Genomic DNA, 21,144 nt, shown 5'->3' on the forward strand with positions numbered 1-21,144 from the left:
CTTGTGGTTAGCTATCAGAAAAGCCACCTTTTCACAGCATGGAGACTGATCTACCCACATAGTAACATTTTAGGATCTACTGCCCTCTGCTGTTCAACCTCAGTCACGTTTATCTTAATACGGTGTAATTATCTATCTATGAACTACTTTGCTAGTGAGTTTATTGCACAGTAGGCCACAGTTGGGAATTGGCAACCTTCAAATTTAACTCATACAGCCTAGCTACTTAACTAAAACCTTCACAGTTTTCATATAAGTGAATGGCTGTGGAAACATTTGTCTTTGGTCACAGATCTAGTCATCAAAAAGACTATAATAAGGTACAATGGTCAGTCTATTACTGCTGGTGCTCAGCATCTGTAAAGGTTAAGCCACACGATATTTTACCAGATGTGAAACACTGTGCTTTAATTTAAAATTTCATTCAACCATAATCTTTCAAATTCAATCATACAACTTGAACATCATACAGTATGTGGTAGCAGTATGCAAAATATTAATATTAGACCTATAATTCACATAAGTTTACATAAGCATTGTCCATTGCAGTCCCTTGTTTCCTGCACATTGTGTTATCTTTCAGTCCTTGGTCACATTATTCTTCTGGTGCAGTCATTAGAGAATATGCACTGTCAAGTTGCTTCCCCATTCTGCTGAACAGATGCAAAGGGAAAGTACAGTGTGAAAAAGATTAGAGAGAAGGAAGTCAGAAATGATAGTAAGCAGAGTTGAGGAAATGTATCGGGTGACTTAGCAAACGTGGCAGAAGTGCTATCTGTATCAAAAATACTTTTGCTATTCTCTTGTGCAGTCATTGTGTGGTGTTGCAGTGAGGTGGCCCATTAGCCATCGTTGGCATGAAACTTTATGACCGCCTCTGGACACTTTTCACCCTTTTCTGGCACACACAATGCTTGTCCATTTGATTAATTTCTGTAACCTTGTATTAGTTTTAGATTTTAGAATTTTCACAATCTTTGTTATCTAGATAAAAAATTTACAAGTAAAACTGCTACATTGTTTCAGGCAGTGTCTTATGTTGCCTTTGATGGGATGAGACAATTATAGTTACACATTGTGTCCAGCTGTCATTGTCATTGTCCAGTGGGTTGCTAAGGCGAGCCATTATATGACATTCTGTTACTGTGGACTATCTGTGACATCTCCAGCTGAGTTGAGGTTGCTGTGGGAGACTCCATGGCACCTTGTGGGAGGGGCTTGCGGTTGAGCGTGGCTGTCAGTCGTCTCCTAAACACCTTGCACAGGAACACGTAGATGAGCGGGTCCAGACACACATTAGTGGCCGACAGCCACAGGGTGGTCTCCTTGGCGATGTAGAGTGCGTTCTGCGCCCGGCAGTGATTCGCCATGTTCCGGGTTTGGGTCAGGGTGTAGGGTACGCGGGCGAAGTGGAAGGGGGCGAAGCAGATGAAAAACACCCCTACCACCACAAATACCTTGGCTTTGGTCCGGCGGCTGGCTGCTTTAGAGCTGCTCTTAGAGGCTCTGTATGACTCATACACCTTCCTGCTGATGAAGGTGTAGCAAACCACCATCAGAGCCAGTGTGCCCCAGAACACCACCTGGACACAAAAAAACACCAACACAACACTCAACAAAGCATTCGCTTAAATGTCATGTGAACATAACTTTTCTCACATATGACTACTGTGGCATTTAATCAGTTGGAGTTGAGTAATACAAAGTCAAGTTGTTGTGTCAACATTTTAATAACTCTGTAATTACATAGGAATAGAGCACAACATTTAAATTTAGTGATATCACAGTGTTATATTAATCAGTTGCTACCTGACAGAAGTAGTTGAATCCCTCATGCCAGAGCAGGCCAGTTTTGCTCTTCATGGAGGAGCACTTCAGTTTGCCTCCAGAAATCAGCGGTGTCTGGTCGCTCAGAATGACGTTGGGCAGCGCTAGAGATAACATGACCACCCAGACGGCCGCGCTCAAGGCCTGACCAACCCGCACCTTCTGCAGGGCACACTTCCCAAAGGGCCGGACTATCTTCAAGTAGCGGTCCAGGCTGATGAGGCCCAGCAAGAGGATGCTGATGTACATGGTGATGTAGAAGAGAACTGCAGAGTATCGGCAGTGGAAGGCACGTAGACGCCAGGAACCCACACCCGCATCACTTAGGACCCTCAGAGGGATGGTCAGGGTCATCAGCAAGTCGGCCACCACCTGTTGATGAAGGATTTTTTTATTAATCACATGAGTTATTTTTTTCTTTATCCATTGTTCTGCACTGGCAATAACAGTATCTGGCTTTCTAAAAAGAAAACCCTTGGTCTCACCACATTTTTTAGAAAGACCACAAACGTGGAGGTGCTGGGGATATTGAAGAAGATCCATGCAGCCAGGGAATTCAGTACCAGGGCCACTACGAAGAGAATACTGTATAGACAGGGGAAAACCACAGCTGTCACACTGGTATCGCGAACACACTTGATGGAGGTATTGGACAGGGTGCTGTTCATCTTCCCAACTTTGGTGGACCTTTGGAGGAGTGACAGAGAGGAGAAAAGAGTGAGGAGGGATGATAAAATGAGAGAAAGAGAGAGAACACTGTAAAATGAATGATATCAAGAGAACCTATGTTATACGGAAAGCTTACAGCCTTTTGTTCTACTGAGCTGTATGTGTGCTGGGTCTCACTGAAATAGAAGTAGCTGGCTCATACTGTATTTTCCACCCAAAATTGTTTTTCTTTTTCCATAACCAGTATTTTGTCCCAGGGATTAATTATCTTTTTGTCTTTGGATCCAGCAAGTAATGGCATTGCTGCCTTCAGGAGCAGCTTACTTTAAAACAAAACAAACTTTTCCACATGAAAACTGAATAACAGCTATTATAACACAGTCTAGACGAGAGGCCACTCACACTCATCCATGGTCCAGACATTGAGAAGTGCTATCAAATATGCAACATTCAATTAATGGTGGAATAATCATCAATTTAGTCTACTGGCAGAAATGCAAAGATACCTTGAATTTATAGTGGCCAAGGCCTCCAACAACTAACTAGATGTTCATTTTGAATTCTGCTCCTGTCTTTTTCACAAACATACCACTATATCTGTTTAATGTGCTGCCTTTACATTGAAACCCTTAACAGCTTAGAATAGCATTCAGCGCAGGAGCAGGTGCTACGGCAACCACAACATACTGTCAAAGTTTAGTCAGTTTGAGGGTGTGCAGACTAATGTTAATTAGGACAGTTACAAAAAGAGTTACACAAATTAAGTCTTTGTACCCAGCTTAGACTGGTGTCTTATCCAGAAGTCTTACCTCTGAAAGTATCCTTACCGCCTTTCACTTTGGTGCATGTAAAGAATAAAGAATAAAGCAATGAGAAATTCCTAAAAAAAAAAAAAAATGAAGAAGTGAAATATCCAATTCCGCTTTCTTTTTGTTGCCAACACAAAAAAAAATTCCACACCCTCCTAATCTTACTTCAATTGCAATAGCAACACTCTTCACCCAAGAAATAGAGGGTTTCAATCTCTCTCTCTCTCTCTCTCTCCCTCTCTCTCTCTCTCTCTGTGTGTGTGTGTGTGTGTGCATGCGTTTGATGCTCTTACAATGGGTGGTCTCTGGAGCTCATGTGTGGCTGTCTTGTCACAATCCCAATGAGTTTGCCAGTCTTCCTCTGGGTGAAAGACCCTTTCCTTCCTAGCTTCCTGTTCCAATTGTGTGCTGAGAGGTTTGTTCTGGTCCGTGCCAGTCCCCCTGCCTCCGCTAGCTTGCGTCAGTCTCAGTGGCTGTTGACGGGCGAACACCAAAGACATGCACTCATTTTGTGACCCAGATCTAGAGATAGACCTTTTGCGCCCACTTTGCTCCTCCCTCCGTCCAGTAGCGCACCCAGTTCCCCCACAGCGTCTCTGCCTTAGTTCAAGCTGCAGTATGAGCCGCACCAAACAGAAAGAGACAAACAGACAGCTGTGGCTGTGGTGGGTGAGCATGTTGACATGCTCACCCACCACACAACATCTGACTCATGAAATCTGTATCTATTGGTTATATCATTTCCTTTACCATAAACAAAAGTTGTGCACAGACAGGAATGGCAGGTTAATCAATATAAGTTTTACATATTATATTTTATATTTAAGCCTGTGTGTGTACTGTATCTGTGTGAGTGCTGAATTTTATTCTATAATCTGTAACTACTCTCAAGTACAACACCCCATGTAAGTATAAGAGCTGGAACATTCCCTTACACTCAAATCTGATGAAGCTTGGCGTTCATAGACCTTTATTCCCTTTTGTGCTATCTTGACAAAAATAGTGTGTTCTGAGAACAACACAACATGATTTCCTGTGTGATATTGCTTGGATCTGGACCAGGAATTATGATTGATGGGAAACAGTAAGCTGAGAAATGACGTACATGTTTACTACCAGTCCCTCATGAACTTATTGTGTGCAGTTGTTTTTTTGTTTTTTTTTAAACCAAATCAGTTTCCCGTAAATATTGCAAGGCCTTGCAATTTCCACGATCCACCACAAGGGCTATAATTTTAATAATAATGATTTTAATTTTAACTAGTAATTACAGTTGCAATAATCAGATTATCTCACAACTTTTCTATAAAATTTCCCAGCAGTCAAGGTTTTGGTTGTGGGACCACAAACTCAGCAAATCCTTGAGGGACTGCTTCCATGGTAAAGCAGCTTAATTTGCTCAGCTCACTAAATGGACTGTACAAACAATAACCATTTAATGGAAAATGTATTGATGCCGAAAGTAGTTTTAAAAAGCCCTAACTCAAGAAACGCAGTACAGTACAATGCCTTAATTGTGTGTTAAACATTTGATTTGATTACTACATTGACAAGATTTGCAATTTGTTTCTTTGTTTCACAACTTAGTGCATTCTTGATGGAGGAAATACAGGAATATAGTGACTTGGTCTTTTTTGGACGTTGCTATTCTGAAGTAACAATATGCATTTCAAGTACTGTTGGTCTTTTGCAGATGTTTAAACACGGACATATTCTTGTTTCTACAACACAGACATATTTTAATAACATATGCATTTTAAGTTTTGTTTAAATAATTTATTCATTGCCATGAACCTTCCCTGTTGACAATTGACTAGCTGTGTTTACAGGATGCCACAAATCAATGACATTGGCTGATAGACACTGCACACCTGCAGTGCCCCAAGACATGAAACATATTTTTTGCCCTAGTTTTTGAGGGTACTATTACTACATATGACATCAGTATGCAACTTGAAAGTAAGCAACAAAAAAAAGTTGTTTTGCATTGCATCTGCATTTATCTTTCCTGATGCTTCAGTTGCAATCTGATTTTAAACCTCTGCAGCAATAATAAAATTGCATGTTTTTTTTGTTGATGACATTAAAAATTAATCCAGCAACATCAACCTCTTGTCTCATACTGTTTAACTTGTTGTATTTCATATTGGTGGTTTTCAAGCTAGTCAGAGCCACACTTTGACACTTTGACAAGACACAAAACACCACAGTTCAACATGGTAAATGGACTGCATTTATATAGCGCTTTACAATGCCTGCATTCACCTATTCACACACACATTCATACACCGATGGCGGCAAGCTACCACGCAGGGTGCTGGCGCAACCATCGGGAGCGATTTGGGGTTCAGTATCTTGCCACTTCGACATGCAGACTGGAGGAGCCGGGGATCGAACCACCAACCTTCTGATTAGTGGACGACCCGCTCTACCTCCTGAGCCACAGCCGCCCATTGTGCTACATGGGTAGCACAATGTAAATAAATGTGTGAAACATTATTTTGATGTTTGATCTTCCTTTTGTTTCCATTTACATACAAAATCTTTCATCATTGACATCAGTTTCTCCTTGAACTCTCTACACAGAAAGACATAGAGAAGTGGGTCCAGGCAGACGTTTGTGGTGGCAAACCATAGACTGATGTCTTTGGCAAACTTGCCCTGGACATGAGAGCAGGTACCAAAATGGTTGATTTGTTGAAGAGTGTATGGGATCCTCACCATATGGTATGGTCCGTAGCACACAAAGAACACAATGAGAACCAGGAAGACGCGCAGCTTGGTCTTCTGCTTTCCCTGGTTGTTATTGCTCCCAGATTTTCTGAAGGACTGGATAACCTTGTTTGCAATACAAATGTAGCAAACCACAATCTCCACACTGACAAGCCAGAACAAAACATTCAGGTAAATCGTCATCCCTTCATGGACACGAAGTCCACCATATCCTTTTAGAGACATACAAGTGTCGATCGTCACATTGTTTGCTGGTTTGTTAGTTAAAATTATGGTTGGTAAAGCTGTTCCTCCAAACAGCGTTACCCAGACCAAGGCCGACATCAGTTTGCTGAAGATCAGGTTCTGACCAAACAACTTGCCGCAGGGTCTGACGATCTTGAAGAAGCGGTCCAAACTGACAAGACCCAACAAAGTGATACTTGTATACATACAGCAATAGAAAATGACACTGAAATAACGGCAGACAAGTATGAATAACCTGACCGGTGCACCTGGCATGTAATTTATAGCTTTAATTGGGATGATCAAGGTCATGACCAGGTCAGCAGCTACTAGATTTTTCAGGTACACCATGAAGGTGGAGGTGGAATGGAGCTGCAGGGAGACCCAGGCTGCTACACCATTGAGCAGCAAGGCTATGGGGAACATGACCAAGTAGAGAACTGGGATTATCATTACATTGGGTTTGAAGCTGGCGCATACCACAGATGTGCCATTAGATGTCATCACTGCACCTGGAGAAAAAGTTTGGAAAATAAATTTTAAACAATATCTTATTGAAAAGAAAAGCCACAGTACACACAGGTAAGGCAGAAGAGCAACATACTGTATTTTAAAGGTTTTGTAAAAACGGAAAATACATTTTAGAACCCACAGGTCAACCACTGGCAAAGCAAAGATGAGTAATTGCACACGTTCTTTTGTGATGTCACCACCCGTTGTACTCTAGAAGGTGACATCACCAGGCTCTCATCGGCCAGTAGCAGATGGCAATTTCAGTAGTATGCTTTTTACCATTAGATGTCTTTATAGGGCTCTAAACCACACCCACTTCTAAGCTCCGCCCACTTTGTTTGAATAAATATACAAATACACATAATTTGGTTGGTTGAACAAATGCAGATACAACTAGTAGCATCTCCGCACACCCCTAGCACATACAAAATATTTGTTATTTAAGGTCTTTGGCCTTGAATAAGTTATGGTCTATAACTCCAACTTATCTATACCAGCCACTAACATCTCTATCATAACTTTACTTGCAGGATCGTTTTAGTAGAACAAACATAGAAAATAACAATAATATTTAGATTTTCAAAGAAAAAACAATGTTTTTCTCCTCAAGTAAATACAACCTCAGCAAAGAAGATTTAAGAAATACTGACTGAAGTTTAAGTTTTCTGTGAAAACATTTTCTGAGTTGCTGGCTGCCTGACAAAGAGGTAATTCTGCAGTTACTTCTTCTGAGCATTTTGTTTAAATATTGTTGTTATGGGTGTGACACAGTCACTGGTCATCTGTTTTTTGCCACAGGTGTAACCATCCCATCCTTCCCTCATACTGTAGTTTGTGTTTATTATATTATATTAATGATTAGAAAAGAAAACACAAACCAAGTTATTGTCTTTCCATCAATTATTTCAAGATAGCCCTTCACAAGAAGATGTTAAAAGATTTAGTTGAATGAACATCTTTCCAGTCACAGCTTAACATATTTTACAAAACATTGTGAACTAATACGAGTAATAAGCTATATTTTGATAATAACTTACAGATGATGCTGTAACTTTACTCACCCTCTTGAACATGAAGCGAGCAGATGGAGTTGTATGACAATGTACTCACAGGGTAGGTGTTTAAGAAACACCGTTCATTTTCCTAATAAACAAAGCAACATTTCATCTGTGACCACACTGGCACTTCTTCAGGACAGATGCAAAGATAGGAAAAATTACTGGCTTTAGCCAGTACTAAAATAAACAGGTAAACTCCAGGCCACGGCCTGAATGTAAACACACAGGCAACCCACCAGAGAAAAAACAAAACATAGGGCTGAAGACATTTTTCACACTCACATTTATTGACAGAGGTCTTGGTACAAGCATTGACAATATGTGACACCTCATCATGGGATTAAAATGTGTTGTTAAATGATTGAACCATTTGAAAAAAGGATTAGTATGAATAAATACATGCATGTTTACATACATGCATACATGCATGGATGCTTGCATGCATACATATACTGTATACATAAAGGACAGACCAGTCAGAGACATGTCATTCAGGATTGCCACATTAAGGAGATCTAAAATAGAACAAATGAACAAAGGTTTAGACCCAGATAATTTACAATAGCATAATACATAATTCTTAATATATTTTTACAACATCAAAATTGGCATCATATATGTCACTGATGTATTGTGTTTCTCTTCAGTTTCCCATAGTGCAGCTGAAGCCTCCATAGACGTTAATCTCCATAAAGTCACTAGAGGGCAGTACAAGACAAATATTAAAGTTCAAAAGAAGCAACTTATTCTCCCATTTATCCCCGTTTTGAATGTTTCATTGTCAAACATTCACCGCAAATCCATAAAATGAAACAGCAAGCTACATGCACAATTTGAGATCTTTTATGTCTCAAAATTCTTAAAGGTATTCCATATGATGACCAATAGATTACTTCTTTCTACTGTGAAGTATCCTCTTTTACGCCTAACTCAGTACAGATACCTCTAGCTTTCAACATATCAACCAGTTTCTCTTTGAACTCCCTGCACAGGTAGATGTAGAGAAGAGGGTCCAGGCAGGCATTAGTGGTAGAGAGCCATAGGGCAAAGTTATTGGTTATCTCCACCCAAACTTTAGTGCAGACACTGTCTTCAAGGAGTTCATGCTGTGTGAATGGAATCCGTACCATGTGGAGAGGCACATAACACACAAAGAACACAAGGAGAATCAAGAAGACTCTTAGTTTGGTTTTCTTCTTTCCCTGGCTGTTGCTGCTCCCAGAGTTTCTGAAGGACTGCAGGACCTTGTTGGTGATACAGATGTAGCAAAACACAACCAGCATGCTGACAAACCAGAAAATAGACTCCATGAAAAGCACCACAACCTTGTGAAGAGTCACGCCGGCCGGACCTTTCAGGGACATACAGAGATCTCCTGTTTTATTACCAGGAATCTGATCAGTTAGAATGATGGTTGGCAGTGCCGTGCCTCCAAACATCACCACCCAAACCAAGGCTGACATTACAAAACTGAACACCAGGTTTTGCCCAAACAACCTCCCACACGGTCTAACAATTTTGAAGAAGCGGTCTAGGCTGATAAGACCCATTACAGTAATACTTGTGTACAAACAGCAGTAGAAGATTACATCAGAGTAACGGCAAGCAAAGACTTTTAACTCAAGCGTTGCTCCTGGGAGCGTTCTAGCTGCCATTAGTGGGAGCGTTAAGGTCATGAGCAGGTCAGCAGCCACCAGGTTTTTCAGGTACACTATGAAGGTGGAGGTGGACCGGAGGTGTAGAGAGACCCAGCCTGCTACGCCATTCAGCAGCAACGCAATGGGGAACAACAAGAAGTAAAGGACAGAGACAGCCACATGTATGGTGTCATGGCTGAAGGGGGCACATTCCGAGGAGACGTATGATGTGTTGTTAGATGCCATTATAGAATCTGGAATAAAAAATAAAGAGACGCAAATTTAGTATAGTCCATTGTTTGACTTATTGAAGGCTATCTGGAAATGCTTTAAATGTTTCTGGCTTGCCCAGTTGAACCTGATTTGCATTGTTCATTAGTTCGACATTTGTTTTTATCATTTGGTTTTGAATGCTCAACCCGAGGATTTGAATGCATCCTGAATGCTGAACATGACACCTCCAGTTTGGACACTGAATGACACAAGTTATGAAAATTTTACATTTGTTTTTACATTAACATATACAAAAAAAAACATCACGTACAGACACACTGAATATACACTGAATGTACAAAATATTAGAGACATCTTCCTGATACTGAATTGCTGCCTATTTTGCACAATCCACAACTTGTCTCACAACTTCTCTAACTCGTCTGCTTCTCTTTATCTACATCTCCTCCTTTGTAATTTGTATAAATTTAATAAGGGAAATCAATAACGGATAATGGCTTTTACGTGGATTCACCTCATCATTGTACCTCATGAAAACAGTAAGTGTCCCTAATGTTTTGTACATTCAGTGCATAGGACCATCTGCACACTAAACCTTTCAGACCTTTTTTTGTTTTTGGTCAATGTTAAATTTGGTTTAGTTACTTGTGTACTTGAACTCCACGGCTGAGAAGATGAAAGACTGATCAGGTAGTGTGGTAAGTTTCCTCACAATACAATGGTCTTGAACACAAGTAACTTGTGCTGTTTCAGGGGAGGTGGCAAGAAATATAAAAACTAACCAATTACAGAAAACACTGAACAACATTAGAAGGCAATATAGAAGTTGCAATCTCAGAATTATGCTGAAGAAAAGCCATTTTCTTTGCTCAGATTCATTAAAATGTTTGGCAAGTGCATGCTCACTCTAGTGTTAATATTAAGCTGTGCTAAGGAAACATGAAATGCTCTACTCAAACTATTACAAGTTAAGGTATAGATACTTAATCAAAGCATCCAGATATATATTTTTTTCTAACCACAGTTGATCAGTCTCTGAAAAAGCATTAATCCACTTTAATTAATGACAAAGTGATCCCTTCAATGAACTTCTCAAACTAATCTGAGAATTAACCTGATTTATTCAAAAAGTTGATAAAAAAATAAAAAAATATATTAAGCCACTCACCAAGACTGGTTATCTCCACACTGAGCAGGGAAATTAACACCTTCAGAGCTAAAAAGTGAAAATGTGTAGTCAGTCTCTTCAGCCTGAGAAATGCAAATCAATGGACAGAGAGCTGCCTGTGGAAAAAAACAAAAAACAAAACAAACAAAATTAAAAAGCATACAAATAACATGGATTGAGGTGGACCATAGATTTACAGGCCACAGTGAAGCATTTTACAGTAGCAGATCTGAATATCAAATCCAGGATGCTTTTTTCTGCCGTTCGTTGTGTCTAATCTTAAGACTTACATGTTTGTAACATGTTAGAGTTAGGCATGTTGGGTTGAATGGTAGATGCTTTTCTTGTCTTAACCAGTCAGACATATAATAAAACATCACAAAAGGATAACTTTTATTTTTTTTGGACAATGTAATGCTACAGCAAATGTCATAAAGCATAAGTAAAGTATTTACATGTATCTTCTATACTGTTGGTACACCTGTTTACTATAATAAAATCTCTCCTTTATAGTACATTCAGCCTTAACAATTACACATAATAACTATATTTTATGAGCCATTATATAAACAAATTGCTTCTTATTATTAACATAACATCCTGTGTATTAAAAAAACACAATTGAATGATTAGTAAATTATTCACCACCAATATAAATCATTTGGACAACAAAGCTGATGGTAAACTTTACAAATTAAACTGTAATGTGAGCTTGGTAATGAAAGCAAACTGAACACAGATACAGTAGGTCCCAGACGGATGCAGACATCACTTTCCCGAGACCAGATGTTGACCCATCAGCCTGCTACATGGTCTGATGATCTTGATGAAGCGGTCCAGACTAACAAAGCTTCTCTTCCATCAAGAATGAGGCCAGGGAGGAGAAGTGTAAAGAAAAGAATACATAGTCCTACAGTATTGTCATTAAAACCACAGCCCATTACCAAAAGAGGGGCTGAGATAGCTCTGCAAAGATTATCATATTATGTTTAAAAATATTTCTTATTTGTAATATTTATTAATATTTCATTTTTTAAAACCTTTTTTTTATTAATTGTGTCGTCTAACTTTTCTCTCCATTTATGCTTTTACTGTTCCTTGTTTTTATGCTCTTTGTAAACTTTGTAAACTTTGCTTTCAGATAAGTGCTATATAAATAAAGTATTTTATTTATTTAGTTATTTAGCAATTAGATGTCAATAAATGATAGGTACACAGAAAGTAAAAACTGATCAGTCAATGATTAATGATTGATTTACATTGTTGTAACACTGTAATTAAGTTTGTTGTAGGTGTGTGTGTGTTTTTGTAAAGTATCTTCTAGATAGTCTTGCATAAATATTAGACTCACACCCTGTAATAGTCTGATACAATACATATACAAAAAGTTAAGACAGACACCACAGTAAGCTCACAAGATCTCTGTTACTATTTGAATTATGTGATTGAACTTAGCAGTGTGTGTTTGTAAAGATCGCTGTCAAACAACTCCACACAGTGTGAAGTATCTTCCAATCACAGTCTGTTTCATACTTGTTCATATGCATATACTCTTTGTTTCCTTAATGATAGGGAAATGTTCAAGAAAAATTAGCGGCACATTTGCTTTCCTTCACACTGCCATCTATTCAATTCTGGGATTTGTTTATACCAAACACAACTTGGCCTTGAAATGAGATATATTTTCAGTTTGTGAATGAATGCACCACATTTCTTGTTGTTATGACATACCAATGTACCCCCCAAAAAAATGCTCTCGACTAGAGAACAGAAAGGAAAACAGAAAGAGATCAACCAAAACAATTTCCACATTTGCCAGTTTTGCTAATGATGCAGTTATGCCAATGTCATGTGGGTGTTTTTTTTTTACTTTGAAGAGAACAAGCAAGTAACAAAACAACGCAATATTTTTTGTCAAGTGTAAATGTTATGTCATATTGTGTTTTTTGGCTTTTATAATGATTATAATAAACATACCACTGCATTGCACTGAAATTTGATTATTTTTGCATGTTTAACTTTGTAGTTGGTAGTTTGTTCTAATGAAAATAAAAATCAAGACAAGTTATGCTACAAAGAATCCTTTCAATCCTGATTGAGGTTGTTAAAAAAAAATAAATCATAAGACGGTAATGTCTTGTGTCATCAACGCTAATATCCTGCAGGAACATGCACAGTTCACTTTGTTCTGTCTGTCTGAGACAGAATACTGGCCCATTCAACATGTTGACTGAAAATACATCAGTTTGTCCTCCAATGATCGTCTCAAGGCTGAGCTTGAATTTCAGCCAATTCTCAATAGCAGGGAAACATAATCTTGTGCCACATTAACTGCCAAGAGAACCACGTTCAGATACCACATTCAGATACCAAGCCTTTATCACATGCAGTTGTTCTACATATTCCCGAGTCTTCCGGAGCGATGCTGCCTGTATTTGTATCTGACCCTCTCCCTGTTAGCCTGCTGCATGTACCAGGAGGCAACTGCAGGGTCTTGAACAGGGTGGTCCTGAAGGACTTACAGAGGAAGAAATATATGAGAGGGTCCAGGAGAGAGTTTAGGGATGACAGCCAGAGTGTGCTCTCCTTCAGCTGAAAGAAGAAGAGTTTGAGTTGGCAGTCAAAGAGAAGCCCACGAGTCTGGCTCATGGTGTACGGCACACGAGCAAAGTGAAATGGCACAAAGCACACAAAAAACACTGCCAGAACTAGGAACACATTTGCACTCATGCTTTTTCTCTTGGCCTGGCGTGGCTTCCCACCTGGTGCTCTACATGTAGCTCCTCCAGTGTGGTGGGTCTTAGTGCGGGAATAGGAGCTATAAAGCTCTTTGGTGATTAGGGTATAACACACTATCACAGTTACCAGGTTGCCCCAGAAGATAACTTGACAGACATGATTTACCACCTCATGCCAATATAGCCCAGCCTCTGTCTTCAGATCGCTGCACTTGAAGTATGGTGAGGTGGGAGTCCGACGTGTCAGGACCACATTGGGGAGACACAGAGCCAGCAGAAAGCCCCAGATGGCCCCAGAAAGGAGCTTCCGACGGGCCAACCTGGCTGCATTGGTCCCCTTGAAGGGCCAGAGGGTCTTTCTGCAGCGGTCAATGCTGATGAGGCCGAAGAAGAGGATGCTGATATACATCGTGAGGTAGAAGAGAACCGAGGAGACTCGACATACAAATACACGCAGCCCAATGGATGCCATGTTGGAGTCTGCCAACACCTGGAGAAACACAGTATTGGGCCTTCATCATTTTATGGTTTAAACACTCATTTCAACTTTGTGCAACATATTATCTTTGTAAATTTAAACCAACCTTAAATGGGAACGTGAAGGTCATGATGACATCAGCCACCACAATATTCTTCAGGTATATAATGAAGTGAGACTTTGAGGGGATACGAAAAAACACCCACACAGCCACAGCATTGAGCAACAGCCCCAACACGAAGAGGAGGGAGTAGAGGACAGGAAAAACCACCGTCTTCAGAATGTTGTCACGGGAACAACTGCTGTTGGTATGGTTATGAAGACCAGGGGACAGGAGGAAACTTGCATTTCTGTCCATGGAGAGAGAGTTCTAAAAAAATACAAGACAAGGCTGTTCTCAATATTTTCTCAGAATTACTCAATTTTAAAAAAATTGACTTAAATCTTGAATTGATGATTGATACTGTCATAGAATGACTGTTTACGGATAAAAGGATTCATCTCTAAAATTAGATATAGCATGCATGTCAGCAGACAGACATTTAAAATTCATAAAACACGTAAAATTCAAACTTGACTTCAGAATTTGTACATATATTGTGCACATATGTCCTGATGTGTAATAAGTTAGTTTCTGTAACCAACCTGTTACTTTTGTTCCAGGATAATGGTGCTGTTAAGTTTCAATGGAGTCCAAGTGGAGTCCCAATGCAGTTCTTATGGCGTTCTGTGGTCCCTCTGTCCTGTGTGTGGTTTGCAAGTCTCATCTGAAAGTTACCCATCTGTCTGGTGCAGCGCTGTTAAATACACTGAAATAAACAATACTGGACACTTTCAGTCAGTGTGTGTGTGGACTTATGCTGGTGGTAAGCCACAGGAAGACTTTCTCTTTCTCTTCTGCTTTCTGCTTCCTGTCATGTGGAATGATTGTCTAGTTTTCGGGTCACAGAGACTTATCTTAAGACCTCTTGTTGCACAACCAGTGGTTTTTATGATGAATCCTCTAGTAGAGACAAGTTTATATGGCTGTTAAAGGATGCTATGCATTTCTGATGCGTGACTCATATGTCATGCTTGTTTTGATCAAATTTGATTTGTCAGACCAATGCTTGGCATCTTATTCAGTTATATTTGGTAGCCATTTTTTGCATAATATCCATTACCATTGCTTCTAGTATATCTGCAAATGTACCTTAATTTGCACCTCAGATAATTTTCATTTTTGGCTTCAAAAATTCTCAAAAATTGGAAAAATTATGACAATAGTCTGGGGTATTCACTCCTATCAATGCAAAAATTTGTATTATTACTTGAAGCAAAGTGAAAAACATTTCAGCAGTTTGATATTCAACTTTAAGCAGAGCCAACAGTAAACAGACATGATGCATGCAAAATAACTAGAATTCAGTTTTGATGCAACAATACAATGCACTGCTATTTAAAACCAACAGCTTGTGAAGCATCCTGGCGATATTGCCTTCTGTTCCATGGTGGAAAAATGTGAAGAAGTTTTTGGCAGATGCCCCACTGATATAAAACTTTCCCTGTTGCTCACGCTCCCATTCAGAATTTGAACTCACTGCCTTCGCAGACCCTGTGAGCTGTCAGGTTTTCTAACAGTGTCTCTAAGGCAAATTCCTGGTTGTGAAATAGGAGTTTGTTTCCATTTAAGTGGCTTCACCCTTCAGCCTTCTTCTCTTAGAAACAATGGAAACTTCCCCAAACTGTTGTCTCTCTTCTTGTTCTGAGCACAACCTACAATAATCTATAACAGACAGAAACCTTGTCCTCTCCAGAACACTTAAACAAAAAGTTGAAGTGAAAACAGTGCAAGATTGATTTTAAAAACAGGGTATCCATTAAAAAAACAATAACGTTACCTGGTAGTTACTTTATTTTTTCAGTATTTCTGAAGTGAAGATTGCATCCTATAAAATGTTATGATGTTATATCTAAAAGCTCACAAATTAGCTGAACGATATTCAAAAGTACATTTTTTATTTCATGTCAACAATCAATTTGAGTGTAGATGTCAAACTTTTCAAATGGACGATTACTAGTCCTGCATCATGGGCACCGAAGCAGCAAAACAAGTACATGTATGGAAATACACATCTAGGCCTTGTCCACACTAATCCGGGTAAATTTGAAAACAACATTGTCATTTGCGTTTCCGTCTACACTAATGTTTTCATGCCATTTTGTAAAAGTTTCCCATCCACACTGATACTCAAAAATATAGGAAAATGGTGAAATCTACCCTATTGGGCCTTCGACCTCTGACCCATGACCTTTATGTCATTACCACCGTGGTTACCACTGTTTATGGAAGTGTTGTCATGGCTGCAGTAGCAGAGCCTTAAGCGCCAACAAGATGTCCAAATCACGACAAAAGACGGACAAAAGCAAGCCAGACTTCTTTGTCTGGACAGACGACGAAGTTGAGCTGCTTTTGAAAGTAACAAATGACTACAAGACTGCCAAAGCCATGGAGAATATAGACATGACAATCCCACATCAGTGTTTTTGAAAAGCTCTGTTTTCCCCCGTCCACACTACAACACGAAACTGCCGTTTTCAAATTTATCCACTTTGGAGAGCGTTTTCAGAAAGCTCCGTTTTCGGTGGTCGAAAATGCTGTCTTAGTGTGGATGGAAGGCCAAAATGGAGAAATAAAGATGCGTTTTCAAATTTACCCAGCTTAGTGTGGACAAGGCCCTAGTGTAGACCCCATATGACCCCAATCATTTAGTGTTTTAGTTCACAATTCCCCAGAGGGAATTTGACAGCACAGTAGTTTTACATTTTGTATTACTTCTTATAGGAATTGAATAACACTGTCTCCAGATGTTGGTATCTACTTGGCCCTGATGGCCTTTTGCCTTTTTCTTGAGTGACAGGATGGTTGGCATGACAACACTGCCTCTTCCTGTGTCTGAGGCAGGACTGGCAAGTCAGCAGCATTCACTTCCTAAGTGTGTCCCCTTGTCTAAAAATGTGTGTGTGTGTGCGCGTGCGTGTACCTGCACATGCTATGGTTGTATTTTTACCTCTGGATGGATGGGGGTTATGTTTTCGCCCCTTTCCATTTATTTGTTTGTCTGTTAGCAGGATATCTCAAAACGTTATGAATGGATTTGTACAAAACCTTATGGAAAGATTGGTCATGGGGCAAGGAAGAACTGATTAACTTTTCACACTGATTAGCCACTGGAGGTATGTACTCTACTGTGTGCCATCTACTTATATCAGCCTAAATTCACTCAAATACATACACCAGGTTAATATCCCAGCCCTCCTTATTCACACAACCATGTTTCACAGAGCTGTAGTCTCTCTCGTTCAGCACCTGTCTCTGATCAGGACTGCATCAAGCATGCATTCTCCTTAAGGGCACTAGACAGCTACAGCAGCTGTTTTTACAGTTTAACACTGATCTGTCTGTCTGTCTGTCTATCCATACATTCACCTGCCTATCTTTCTGTCCCCCTTTCTTACTGTTGATCCTGTCTTAAATCCAGGGTCTCACCTCAGATCTGACATAGGTTCAGTTGGTCATGTGATTTATTTTAGGTTTATAAGTTATGTGTTTCTTTTTGGTGTGCATCAGACATAGCGATCAAGCCTGGCTGAACTCCTACACAGAGGCCCTCAGTAAAAAATGGGTCATGGTGTACGTGCTCTTTCACACCTAATGATGCCGCATTCAGACTTTTAGATAAACAAGCATTTTGTAGAAACATACAATACAGTATCACATATGCTGGCAGGCAAATGCTAAAACATACACACACTCATACACAACAAATACATGTATGCATGCACAGACATGCACAGACACGCACAGACACACAGACCCAGACACACAAACGCACGCAAGTATTCGCACACAATAATCCCTCTCAGACAGACGGGAAGGGGGAATGAGAAGAGGAAATAAAAGAACTTAACACCAGACCTGAATTTCCATTTAAAACCCTCTTGTGCCCCCCACATCCACCCATACACACTCTCCACCCGTCACCCCCCTCCTTGACCCCAACCCCCCTCCCACACACACACACACACACACACACACTCTGCAGGCGTACTGCTCTCCTTACCTCCCAGGTCACCCCTTCACCCCTCACTCCACCTCTCCCTTTCCGCCAGTTCCCAACTGCGGACCTACTGTTACATAGCTACCGTCTAACCAGCAGCGCCAAAGTAAACAGCTTTCGTCCTGTGGTGATAATGAAGCTGGAAAAGTGAAGGGAGAAACACTTCAGCTCCTCTCTGTGCTTGGGTTATTGCTTTCAGCAGCCCTGCTATGAGCAGAATAGTCTGTCTTTATGTAGCCTTTGGAGGGTCTGCACTCATGTGGGATCCTGCCAGGGAATGAAAGAAAGAAAAACATGTGGATGGAAAGGAGAGGGGATGTGGGGGTGGGGGGTCAGATCTGTGACAACTGTGGTGAGAGGAGCCTGGGTGATCCCAGAGCGTGATGAAGTTGAACTATGATCCCTGACCCTCGTAAAGGGTCGAAGCGTTGATCATCTCATCATCATGACAGGTAGAAAGACCTGAGAGAGACTGCAGGATCTTTTTAACCACGTAGAGAAAAAACACATTGAGGGTGGTCCCTGTGTGTGCGTGTGTGTGTGGGGGGGTTTGTTTGCGACTGTCTTTGTCTTTGTGTATGCGTGTTTATGTGTATACATTTCCTCTGGCAGGCTGTCAAATCAGCTCCCAGTCACACTGTCTGAACCAGTGGGCTACGGTTTGTTTTGACAGTCTAAGGTTTCTCTAGCTACTGCTGTTGGCTCACTGTTCAGTGCAGGTTCCAGTGGGTCTGCCTCCCATATGGCTTTCCACACTGACAAAACTACAGCAGCTTATATAGAGGTGATGGGGGAGATTAATACGACTAAAAAACACTGTGAGCTATATCTAGATTTTATTGGGGATGGAACCACAGTAACCGCTGTGCGCCATCAGGGTGTAAAAACATCACTTCACATTCATGATAAAATAGTGTTATAAAGGCCTATTCATCCTGCTATAGCTGGTAGTTCTATTTGTCTGGGTGTGGGAACTTTGTGACGGTTCTACTTTTGTAACGGCTGACTTAAGTACATTCCTCCAGTTCTCATGAGCCCCATGTGTCCAGTATTGGAGTGACGACTGTCTGCATCAAAACTGGATGAACACTCACACACACACATGCACACACACACACACACACGCACACACACACACACACACACACACACACACACGCACACGTACATGTGCACATACACCAATGGGTCCAGCTGGCTCCTGGGCTTTCCTCTCTACCGGTGAATGATGTCGTTGATTCCGTCCTGAGCTCCAGTTTGTTGCACACATAGAAGTGTCCATAGCAACTGCTTTTGTTTGGTTATTGCTACAAGTCATTGCTCATCTGTTAGGTCTGGTACGAGCATCAGCGAATGACCTACTAAACACTACCTGGCTTACACAACTGATGTTTTCAAGATTGTAGAGGAAAGATCTACTTAGCTTTACATATTGGAAAGTCTTGTTTTATTTCAACATGTAACAGTAATTCTGCTTATTTTATGACCATTGACAATTGTCAATTATTTCCACTGACTGCGTTAAAACGAACAAAGGCTTCCTCAATATCAAAAAAACACCTCCACGAGGAAAATGCAATGGACTGTTCAATAATTAATTAGTATTAGGCAAGTTGTTTCTGTTCTTTAGTGTCACAAAGACATGCACTAATGTGTCTAATGTGCTAACTAATGGACATAGGACCAAAATAGGCACCTTATACATGGGAGTGACAGCTGGCATGACATTTCTGGGAGGTCGAGGTGGGCAGATATTTTACAGACTTCAGAATGTCCAAAGCCACCTTTCAACAATGGTGCAATGACATTTTATTTCTTGCGTAATTTTACACTTAAAGTGAGTGTAAACACTTTTGTTAGGGAAATTATGTCAAATTTTCAAGTCTCGATTTGAAGCTTACCGAGCGAGTTTCTCCCTCTCCTTCCTCCCCCTTGTAGGGTCCTGAGGGGGTCCGTTGTCGCCCGGGTGCTGCGGCGGATTCCTTACGAAGCCTCCCCACAACGCATTCAGCAACCAGAAACTACGCTCATCAATCTTCCTTCAATAAATAATTTAAATGCATCTTTTTGATGGTGTGGTCCTTGCTAGTGAATCAACTTTTATTATTTGCCAGAACAAAAAAAAACCCCAAAAACCCCACAGCAACTGAGTTGCAATGACAACCTGTTAATGTCACCTGACTGCTCTGATCAACTGTAAAGTGTATTCAGGAGATTCCGACTGGACTGGTGCATTGATTGCTGTTGTGATAAGTCAAATTGCACATACTGTATGTGTGTGCATGCACTGTACACCTACTGTGTATATATGCTTTTCTCTTGAGTGCTTCAGGCACCTGTCAGCAGTGACATTCCTCTTTCAAATTTGTATCCTTAGTGTTGATGTGTGTCTGATAATCCCTCAAACCACTGTCTGAGAGAGCATAGACAGAGGGATGCAGAGCTATGGCTTGTGTATTGGAAAAAGAGGGACAACAGCTCCCTTTGAGAGGCTGTCCAGCCTGGGATACCAGGCATATTTGACAGGGTGTCTCTGTATGCTCAGCAGAGACCTGTACGCACACACTGGGCAGCAGGTAGGCCAATGGACAGGGATGAAGGCAGCAGCATCAGCTGTTAACCACAGTGTTGGACAGGGGCAAACCTTGACCTCTACCTTAACACACAAGTAGAGTACACACAACACACACATATGCAATAAGGTCAATGTCATGTACAAACTAGGACAAGAGGCCATACATGCAAATGGACTAAGCCTAAACACACATGCTTCAAGTGCAAACTAAGGCCTAACCCTGAACTTAATACCACAAAGCCCAAACTGAGAAATTTCAAGGCCTAGAGATATTACAGGGAACTAAAACAAAGGTTGCCTTCCCAACAGTTTACTTGTCTGCTTTGGACATTGGCTATGAAGCAATATGTCATAGAATGACGTGATAGAACACTCCCATG

General features: G+C 40.6%; 4 protein-coding genes across 5 annotated transcripts; all 4 read right to left on the reverse strand.

Annotated features, from left to right (window-relative positions):
• Positions 1–395: 395 nt before the first annotated feature.
• On the reverse strand, positions 396–3,758 carry LOC139666225 (P2Y purinoceptor 13-like). 2 transcript variants are annotated; one of them, XM_071545356.1, is made up of 4 exons: positions 3,599–3,758; positions 2,313–2,514; positions 1,810–2,199; positions 396–1,583 (listed from the first exon to the last, which is right to left on the reverse strand). In XM_071545356.1, the coding sequence occupies exons 1-4, from the start codon at positions 3,619–3,621 to the stop codon at positions 1,113–1,115; spliced, it is 1,086 nt and encodes a 361-aa protein (XP_071401457.1). In that variant the 5' UTR covers positions 3,622–3,758; the 3' UTR covers positions 396–1,112. The 2 variants fall into 2 exon arrangements, with proteins under 2 accessions (XP_071401457.1, XP_071401455.1); XM_071545354.1 differs by lacking the exon at positions 3,599–3,758 and adding an exon at positions 3,306–3,424.
• A 1,847-nt stretch (positions 3,759–5,605) lies between these two features.
• On the reverse strand, positions 5,606–7,841 carry LOC139666229 (P2Y purinoceptor 13-like). The gene is made up of 2 exons (XM_071545360.1): positions 7,838–7,841; positions 5,606–6,775 (listed from the first exon to the last, which is right to left on the reverse strand). The coding sequence occupies exon 2, from the start codon at positions 6,765–6,767 to the stop codon at positions 5,802–5,804; it is 966 nt and encodes a 321-aa protein (XP_071401461.1). The 5' UTR covers positions 6,768–6,775; positions 7,838–7,841; the 3' UTR covers positions 5,606–5,801.
• An 892-nt stretch (positions 7,842–8,733) lies between these two features.
• Positions 8,734–10,907, reverse strand: LOC139666220 (P2Y purinoceptor 13-like). The gene is made up of 2 exons (XM_071545345.1): positions 10,874–10,907; positions 8,734–9,725 (listed from the first exon to the last, which is right to left on the reverse strand). The coding sequence occupies exon 2, from the start codon at positions 9,715–9,717 to the stop codon at positions 8,734–8,736; it is 984 nt and encodes a 327-aa protein (XP_071401446.1). The 5' UTR covers positions 9,718–9,725; positions 10,874–10,907.
• Positions 10,908–12,980: 2,073 nt separating this feature from the next.
• Positions 12,981–14,852, reverse strand: p2ry12 (purinergic receptor P2Y12). Its single transcript, XM_071545357.1, has 3 exons — positions 14,735–14,852; positions 14,196–14,459; positions 12,981–14,101 (listed from the first exon to the last, which is right to left on the reverse strand). Exons 2-3 carry the CDS (start codon positions 14,445–14,447, stop codon positions 13,223–13,225), a joined length of 1,131 nt encoding a protein of 376 aa, XP_071401458.1. The 5' UTR covers positions 14,448–14,459; positions 14,735–14,852; the 3' UTR covers positions 12,981–13,222.
• Positions 14,853–21,144: the final 6,292 nt, after the last annotated feature.

Source organism: Centroberyx affinis, unplaced genomic scaffold, assembly GCF_046629955.1.
Source record: "Centroberyx affinis isolate AG114_WGS23_722 - 3 ecotype Tasmania unplaced genomic scaffold, CSIRO-AGI_Caff_v1 ptg004889l_1, whole genome shotgun sequence".
NCBI lineage: Eukaryota > Metazoa > Chordata > Actinopteri > Beryciformes > Berycidae > Centroberyx > Centroberyx affinis.